Source organism: Myotis brandtii, unplaced genomic scaffold, assembly GCF_000412655.1.
Source record: "Myotis brandtii unplaced genomic scaffold, ASM41265v1 scaffold1094, whole genome shotgun sequence".
Classification (NCBI taxonomy): Eukaryota; Metazoa; Chordata; class Mammalia; order Chiroptera; family Vespertilionidae; genus Myotis; species Myotis brandtii.
This window is the reverse complement of record NW_005353728.1, coordinates 367,137-376,387: the sequence shown is the minus strand read 5'-3', so window position 1 is coordinate 376,387 and position 9,251 is coordinate 367,137. Positions and strand designations below refer to the sequence as shown.

At 50.8% G+C, this 9,251-nt stretch overlaps 1 protein-coding gene across 1 annotated transcript in view; it reads right to left on the bottom strand.

Annotated features, from left to right (window-relative positions):
- LOC102263966 (zinc finger protein 786) overlaps nucleotides 1-9,251 on the bottom strand; it is a 15,964-nt gene that overhangs the window by 6,239 nt on the left and 474 nt on the right. Inside the window, exons 2-6 of the mRNA XM_014543606.1 lie at nucleotides 8,474-8,655; nucleotides 7,963-8,058; nucleotides 5,818-5,935; nucleotides 1,084-1,190; nucleotides 315-398 (exon numbers count right to left, since the gene is read on the bottom strand). Of these exons, the coding sequence (XP_014399092.1) occupies nucleotides 315-398; nucleotides 1,084-1,190; nucleotides 5,818-5,935; nucleotides 7,963-8,058; nucleotides 8,474-8,655 (587 nt within the window). The remainder of the gene's footprint in view (nucleotides 1-314; nucleotides 399-1,083; nucleotides 1,191-5,817; nucleotides 5,936-7,962; nucleotides 8,059-8,473; nucleotides 8,656-9,251) is intronic.

The following is a 9,251-nucleotide window of genomic DNA, read 5'->3' as shown; positions in this document are numbered from 1 at the left end:
ATTAAAAAATAAAATAAAAAATAAATAAAATAAAATAAGGAGGCGAGATTGCCCAGCCTGTGCGAACAGATATAGTCTGAATTCCCACGTCATTGCGGGCTCCCCTCCCACCTGCCCCCCTTGCTCTGTGGAGCTGTGTGTCCCTGAGCCACACTGGCCAGGCTGTTTTTCCAGGGCAGCAGCACCTGCCACCGACGTAGCCCGAACCCCAGGAGAGCGGCCTTGTTTACAGCTCAGGGCTGCTCTGATGGGCCCAGGGGGGCTCGTGCTGGGAGGAAAGGCCACCACAGGGCAGCCGGGGCCGTGCCGCCCACCTGCGTCCCAGGTGCTGGTGCTGGGGGCCAGCACTCGCGCTGAGACGTCCTTGACCGGCTCAGGTATATCACCCTTCCTATCACCTGGAAACAAAAAGCAAGACACACACAGAGAGAGAATAATTGTTTGTACAGACTGAACAAAGGTGCAAGAGGCGAGCCCTGGCCGGTGTGGCTCAGTGGATAGAGCGCCGGCCTAAGGACTGAAGGGTCCCGGGTTCGATTCCAGTCGAGGACACATGCCCAGGTTGCAGGCTCAATGCGGGAGGCAACCAATAGATGTGTCTGGCTCACATCGATGTTTCTCTCTGTCTCCCCGCCTCCCCTCCACTCTCGTTAAAATGGAAAAATAGCCCGGCTGGTTGAGCGTCGACCTATGAACCAGGAGGTCACAGTTCAATTCTGAGTCGAGGACACATGCCCAGGTTGCAGGCTCAATGCGGGAGGCAACCAATAGATGTGTCTGGCTCACATCGATGTTTCTCTCTGTCTCCCCGCCTCCCCTCCACTCTCGTTAAAATGGAAAAATAGCCCGGCTGGTTGAGCGTCGACCTATGAACCAGGAGGTCACGGTTCAATTCTGGGCCAGGGCACACGCCCAGGTTGCGGGCTCGATCCCCAGTAGGGCAATTGCAGGAGGCAGCCGATCCATGATTCTCTCTCATCATGGATGCTTCTCTCTCTCTCTCTCCCTTCTTCTCTGAAATCAATAAATACATATATATATATTTAAAAGGCCTGTCATTTTTCCAACTAGGTCTGAACTCACCTGCATCAGGCAAGCACACACGCAATGGCCATCCCATTAAAAACAAAATTAGGAAGGCGAAGGAACGCCGAGGCTGGCCCATCACTCCAGCACCGTCGTCTCTTATCCTGCGGGTGAAAGGAGCCAGGAGCCGTTCCACTGGAGCCCAGTGTCTGCCCTGAAGCACGGCTCCCTGCCCAGCATCTGGTTCTGCCTTGGAGCCACCAGTGTGAGGTCAGCCCAGGTTGCCACGCGGAGTCCCTCCACGGAACCGTGCCAGCCAATGGGAGGCTGAGAGGAGAGGGGTCGTGGGGCAGGAACGAGGACTGGGCAGACCACGGAGGAGGCAGATGGAGGCCCAGCCCTGCCTCCTGGGATTCCTCTTCCATCTGGTTTTGGTCCCAGGCCTGGCCCCTCCTCTGTCTCCCAGGTTCTCCCTCTTGGGTGCACCCCACACCCCGCCCTTTGCTGCCTCCTTAGCCGAGTGTTCACAAGGCAGACCTGGGCCCATCTGAAACCAATAGAAATACATTTTAAAAATAAAATACAATTGCCCTAACCGGTCTGGCTCAGTGGATAGAGCGTCGGCCTGCGGACTGAAGGGTCCCGGGTTCGATTCCGGTCAAGGGCATGTACCTTGGTTGTGGGCACATCCCCAGTGGGGGGTGTGCAGGAGGCAGCTGATGGATGTTTCTCTCTCATTGATGTTTCTGACTCTCTATCCCTCTGCCCTCCTCTCTGTAAAAAATCAATAAAATATATATATTTTTAAAAAGACTGTGAGAAAATAAATTTCAGTTGTTTAAGCCATCCAGTCTATAATATTAAAAGATAAATAAAAATAAAATGAAATGAAAAACACCCCAGAGCAATGGAACAGCTGGTGGTTTCGTTGCTGCTTCGGCTGTGGGCGGCGGTAAACAGTGCGTCACCCCCCGACCCCACCCTGGTCTGACTGTGGAGTCTTGCCACCCCTGCTCCTGCCTCTCGTGGCAAATCCATTCAGCTGCTGGCATTCCCTCCTGCCACACTCGCTGGGCGGCCGGCAAGCACTGAGCCCTGAACGGGGGGATCAGGTAGCACGTGCCCGTGGCAGCTGGTGACCGGACTCAGGCGGGAGCACCCTCCGCCTCCAGGACAGTTTCTCACGCTGGGGAGTCAGCACCAGATGGACCTTCTGCCCCGGGATTTCTAACCAAGACCCTGGAAGCCTCTCCAGGAAGGACTGCTGGCCCCTAATGGCCGCCCGACAGGCCATCTCTAGGGAGGTCGGGAAATACTTGCCAACTGGAGAGAAGGCAGCCAATCTGCCCTATTCCGCTCGCCCCCGACCCCCTGGGAGCACTGAGAGGGGCTTCCTCACTCTATGGGGCCTGAGAGCTCCCTTCCCGTCCGAACCCTCTCTGCCCTGAGGCAATCTTTCCACCTGGAGAAGATGAGGGAGTATAAACCTGAGTTCGAGGGAGACCGCAGGAACGCTGCGCCCACGGGCAGCGCTGGGTCTTGCCCTCCGCGGTGAGGACACGCGAGACCCGAAGACAAGCATCCCTCCGGCTCCTGGTCCGCTCTCAGCCTCAGGGCTGTGGGTGGTGAGTTTACGAAATCCCGGCTCCAGGAAATGCCGGGAGTCGGAATGTCCAATCCAGACTTCCTACTCCGGAGGGAGCTAAGCCCTCGTGTTACCAGAAATCCTTCCGGACAGAGAGCCAGGTAACTTCAGTTCTCATTACTTAGGAATTTCTTGATTTTTATTAGCAAATATCTACCATAGAAACACTGAACAATAACAAAAACACCAGGGGGTCACTGGAGAGAGGCAGCACAACTGTGGTTAAACACAGGGGCTCTGAAGCCAACATCTCTGCCTCCGTTCCTCCATCTGTAAAACTGGGGTGACAGCACCCACCTCATGGAACTAAGGGGATTGGACACATTAATAATTGGAAAGCATCTAAAACAAAGCTTAGCACGTGGTAAGTGCTGTAAGTGTTTATAAAACTTTATGATTTTAAAAAATTAACTGGGTTAATTTATCCATGGGTCTTTCCAGTCCTTATCCATACACACTTTTAGATGTTATAGAAGACATGTATACACAACTCTGTGTCCTTGTTATTCCTTCAGGGTATGTACTCTGATGCAGTGTCTATAATTATAACTTATAGTGATTGCCTAAAACAAATTACAAACATCCAACAATGAGTAAACCATGGACATGGACACACTGTGATATTAAATGTCACTTTTTGTCCCAACAACATCAGCCTCATACTTCTAGAAAATAACTTTTCCACCATTAGTAATCTCATTTACTAATTTTTCTAAGGTTAATCTCGACTAACAGTAAATATCCCATTCAATACTATTTTTTTTTCTTAACCTCAAACTTAGTATTCCATAGTCTATTCCTTAAAGGACACCCAGACCCTCCCCCTAATAACAGCAAAATCTGTGTTTTCACAATTATGCACAGAATGTTATTATAAAGCTTCCCACCCAATGCTCCAGCTCGATGCAAAACAGCGTATTTCCAGCTGAAACACTTCCCAGCACAAGGTTTTCTCCTCCATCAATGTACTCTGGTCCACAAATCCTTGAGATCTCTTACTAAAGGTGTCTCGTCCCTACATTCACGTTCCTCAAGCAAGATCCTGGTTGAGGAGTAGGAGCGGGGCTTTCCTTCTTCACTGTAATTATCTGACGTTAAATAAGGGCTACATCACCACTACGCTTTCCTCTATCGTGTTCATTCATACGTTTCTTCTAGATGTTTCTATTGAGTAGTAAGGGGAAGAGCCTCCCTGAACTCCTACTAGTAAACAGCCCCTCCTGCTGATACTTATAGTGTTTTTTTCAAAGGATCACATGTACAAGGAAAGGAAGTCTCTCATCAGTTCAGTTCAGACTTTCCCTGCACGGTGGCTCCTCTGGTGTTGCAGCAGGGCCGAGTGGCCACTGTAGGACTTTCCACAGTCGTTGCATATAAAGCGTTTCTCTCCGCTGTGCATTCTCTGGTGAATAATGAGAGAAGAATTCTTACAGAAAGCCTTCTCACAATGGTTGCATTTGTAGGGTTTTTCTCCAGTGTGGTTTCTCAGGTGCACAATGAGGGAAGAACTCTCATTAAACGCTTTCCCACATTCGTTACACCTATATGGTTTCTCTCCAGTGTGAGTTCTCCGGTGCGCAATCAGGTGAGAGCTGCAGTTAAAGGACCTTTCACACTGATTACACTTATAGGGCTTCTCACCCGTGTGAATTCTCCGATGAGCAACAAGGTGACAGCTCTGGCTGAAGGACTTCCCACATTTATTGCACTCGTAGGGCTTTTCTCCAGTGTGAGTCCTTTGATGTCTAACAAGGTGAGCCATTTGGCTACAGGATTTTCCACATTTATTACATTCATAGGGCTTAATTCCAGAATGAATTATTTCATGTTTAGTGAGGGCCGAGCGTTCTCTGAATGCTTTGCCGCATTCCTGACAGTTATAGGGTTTCTCTCCCGTGTGCGTTCTCTGGTGAGCGATGAGGTGGGAACTCCAGCTGAAGGACTTTCCACATTCAGTACATTTATATGGTTTTGCTCCGGAGTGAGTTCTTTCATGTTTACTGAGAGCCGAGTAATCCCTAAAGGCTTTTTCACATTCATCACATTTAAAGGGCTTCTCTCCAGTATGCATCCTCATGTGGGCAATCAGATGGGAGCTCCAGCTGAAAGACTTCCCACACTCAGTGCATTCGAACGGTTTTTCTCCGGTGTGAGTCCTCTGATGGCCAATCAGATGGGAGTTCCAGTTGAAAGACTTCCCACACTCATTACATACATAAGGTTTCTCTCCCGTGTGAATCCTCGTGTGCACAATCAGATGGGAGTTCCAGCTGAAGGCCTTCCCACATTTATTACATTCATAGGGTTTTATTCCAGTGTGAGTCCGTTCATGCTTGGTAAGGGCTGAACGATTCCTGAAAACTTTCCCACATTTATCACATTCGTAGGGCTTCTCTCCAGTATGTGTTTTCTTATGTTGGATAAGGTAAGAGCTCCAGATGAAAGACGTCCCACATTCATTGTATTCGTAGGGTTTCTCTGCGGTGTAAGTGCTTGTATGTTGAGTGAGGAAGGAGTCATACCCAAAGACTTTCTCCCACTCATTGTATTTATATGCTTTCTCTACAGCGCCCATATTTTGACGCTCCATAAAGGACGAGAAGTAAAAGATATTCTCATATTCTTTATAACCATACTGGTTTTCTCCGATAAGAGGTCTTGGATGTTCAATAAATGACGGGCTCTGGTTAAAGATTTGATGGCATTCCTTATACTCATAGAGTTTTCCTGTGTGCATTCCCTTATGATCACCAAAATGTAGTACGTGATTGAAAGATTTAACAGCATCAGAACATTTGAAAAGATTATCTCCAGTCTGCATCCTTGCAGGGTGAATAGGTGGCATGGACGGGTAGAAGGCTGTGTCATAACCATTATTTTCACAGGTAATCTTATCTGCATACATGATGGCTGACTTACACCTCCAACTTTCAGCATGTGTATCAGGCTTATAGAAATGTTCTATTTGAGAAACCCTCTGAGAGGGAATAAAGTTTAAGCTCTGGCCACACCCCGCTCCAAGGTCACAGAATTCAGAGCCTCTTTGAGACAGCACTTGCTTCTGCATGAAGACCATCTGCCTCATAGCTGTACTCTGGTTCACACGGTACATTTGTAACCGGTCGTCGCATCCCAAAATTTCTAACCTGGAGAACCAAGGATCATCCCACACGAATCGTTCCAACTTCATGCTATGGGACTGGTCACCCTCAAAAATGCGACGTGTTGGGATCAACGCTTTACTTTCAGGATTTCTCACCATTTCTGAAGTAAACAGAAAAAAGTCGTGAGAAAGAACGTTTAAGAATCGAGTGGAAAAGGTGGGGTTTCTGTCATATTATTGAGAAGGCAAGTGTGAACTTGTTTTCACATAGACTCACAACTCAGAGGAGCATCGTAACAGGGAAAAGGGAAATAGTGAAGAGTGAACAAAGCAGCTGACCACAATATGAAGTGTGCTGAGTGCTGATAAAATCTATGGAGCATTTTCCCATGAGAAGGAAGGGAGGACAGATAAGGGTGAGCAGGGAAGGGGTAACGACCCTCATGAGTTGCTCAAACTGCACATCCCCAAGAAGGCCTGTGTCACGACCGGCCCTTGGCCACCTCCTGATAAAATCTATGGAGCATTTTCCCATGAGAAGGAAGGACAGATAAGGGTGAGCAGGGAAGGGTAACGACCCTGCATGAGCTGCTCAAACTGCACATCCCCAAGAAGGCCTGCGTCACGCCGGCCCTTGGCCACCTCCCAGGAAGTGAGGTCTGGAATGTCCTCACTCAGGAGAGTGTTCTACATGCCTGAGGCCGTGGAGCAAGGGCGCCAACTTCCCTACATGGTTTGTACACACAACACTGTTCATGGTGAACACCTTTCCTTCCAGAGTCCGGAGCTCCCATGGTCCCAGCCAGTCGTGTGGGCCTGTGTGACCAACCCCCAGGAAATACCCTGGGCTCCAGGCCAGCTTCCCCTCGTGTATGACGCTTCACGTTGGCCACCATTTGTTGCTGGAAGAATTAAGTGTGTCCTTTGTGATTCCACTGGGGAAGGACTGCCAAAAGCTCCTTGAGTCCCAGCCGGTTTGGCTCAGTGGACAGAGCGTTGGTTGTGGGCTCGATGTGCAGGAGGCAGCCAACCAATGATTCTCTCTCATCACTGATGTTTCTGTCTCTCTTTCCCTCTCCCTTCCTCTCTGGAATCAATAAAAAATATATTTACAAAAATAAAAAGCTTGTACTTAAAAAAGCAAAAGGGGGAAAAACAACAACTGGTAGTTGGTTCCTCCTCCAGACTCAGCTCCAGAGCCTCCTGGTGTCTCTTTCACTGGAATAAGGCAGCGCCCTGAGTGTGATGACTTTTGAGTGGACGACACGGCGACACAGAAGCGAAGTTCTCACAGACTGCCCAAGTTTGGTATTAATTCAAATAGATTATTACAAATTGAGATGTTAATAATAACTGAAAAATTCACAGGAAAGCCCAGCCAGTGTGGCTCAGTGGTTGAGTGCCAGCCTATGAACCAGGAGGTCACAGCTCCATTCCTGGCCAAGGGCACATGCCTGGATTGCAGGCTCCATCCCCAGTGTGGGGTGTGCAGGAGGCAACCGACCAATGATTCTCTCTCATCATTAATGTTTCCATTTCTCTCTCTCTCTCTCTTCCTCTCTCTGAAGTCAATTAAAAAACAACACATATTTTAAAAAAATCATAGTAAAAACACACTGGTTAGCTCTCTCTCTCTCTCTCTCTCTCTCTCTGAAGTCAATTAAAAAACAACAACACATATTTTTTAAAAATCATAGTAAAAAAACACTGGTTGCCTGTGCATGTGCCTCTGTGTGTGCCTGGGTGTGCTCATGTGTGTGTCTGTCTGTGTCTGGGGTAAGAATAATGTGCGGAAGGAAGAGTATAAATGAGATTCCTTTCAGCTTACAATTCATACAGCATTGAGTGTTTCCAACCATGTGAATACATTACCTACCTTAAAAACCTGTTTTCTTGTTTGGTTTTTTAAAGCCGGGTCTGAGGCTACAGGCTACAGGTTTGGCAATAAACAAACTAAGAACGAAGAAGCAGGTGAGAGAATGGGAAGTCGCCGGAGCGAAAGGCACAGAGAGAATGTGAGGCGTCGCGGGTGGGCGGCAGGTGGGAACTGCAGCTACGAAGAGGCAGCTTGTAGAGGTGGGCACGTCTGCTCCGACTCAGCAGCAGGGCCCACGCGCCGGTGAGGGAACTGAGGGTCTGAGGCCCTGACTCCTCAGACAAAGTCCCCCTCCCACCGGGCTGCTCTCACCTGGACACGGGCTCCGGGGACGTGGCTGCTCCACCCGCCAGGGCTCCGCGCCCTCCTCCAGCAGGGAGATGACCTCGGGCTTGGTGACCTGAGCCCCTGCAGGGGAGGAGAGCAGGGACTGTCACCTGGAGAGCTCCCCTGCGCCTTCCTCCCAAACTCTCCCGCTTCGAGCTGGATAAGCACCAGGAATTTCACCCTGAACCTCGGCTCATGATCATCTCAGCCCACCTTTATTTTTTAAATGTTCTCATTGATTTTAAAGGGCGAGTGACAGAGATAGAAACATCGATTGGCTGCCTCCTGCACGCCCCCTACTGGGGATCGAGCCCACAGCCCGGCATGTGCCCTGACGGGGAATCAAACCCTGACCTCCTGGTTCATGGGTCGGTGCTCAACCACTGAGCCACACTGGCCGGGCACCATCTCGGCCTGAGGCCTGGAGCACTGAGCCTGGAGCACAGAAGGTCTGGGAATGGAAACTGCTCCATGACGCGGGCAGCACCCGCCTTACCCACAGACAGCAGGTGCCCGAAGGTCTCCAGCATCACGTCCCGGTACAGCGTCCTCTGCGCAGGGCCCAGCCGCCCCCACTCCTCCGGGGAGAAGTCCACGGCCACGTCCCGGAAGGTCAGCGGCTCCTGAAAGAGCACAGGCCCCTCAGCCGGCCCCTCGGGGCTTCCTGAGGACAAGGAGCTGACAGCCGGGAGCAGAGGGGTGTGGAGACACACCTGGCGTCACCAATGACCTCATGGAGGGCGGGTCGCCTGGACTCGGGATTCGCTACCTGGGCCACAACGACCACAGCCAATGAGCTTGTCTCCCGAGACCCTGCCCAGCCCTCGGGACGTGGACAGTGTGGACGGACGCCATGGCTGCGCGTTCTCTAGAGATGCAGGCACTCGGGAGGCGGACAGGGCGGAGGCAGGCCTGGGAGCTGGGAGCTGGGAGCTGGGAGCTGGGCGGGTCGGACACGCACACCCATCCTGCGGCCACAGACCCTCTTTCCTGAGGACCAGGCTGGGGGGGGCGGGGGGAACAGGACTCAGCCACCGGAACCAGTCACGATGCTGTCAAGCAGCTGAGTCCTAACAAGCCACCCTGAGGATTTTAGGAAAAGCAGATCCAGAAACACTCACTAGAACCCACACAGGAAGGAGGAACTATAATCCAAGGGTGACTTCTGCAATGAAAGCACCGAGTCTGGTCCTTAAAGGAGCCGTCAGCGGGAGCCTCAGGGGCCGCAGGGGAAGCTGTGAGCCCTCTGTGCACCGTGACCCTCCCTCGGTCCC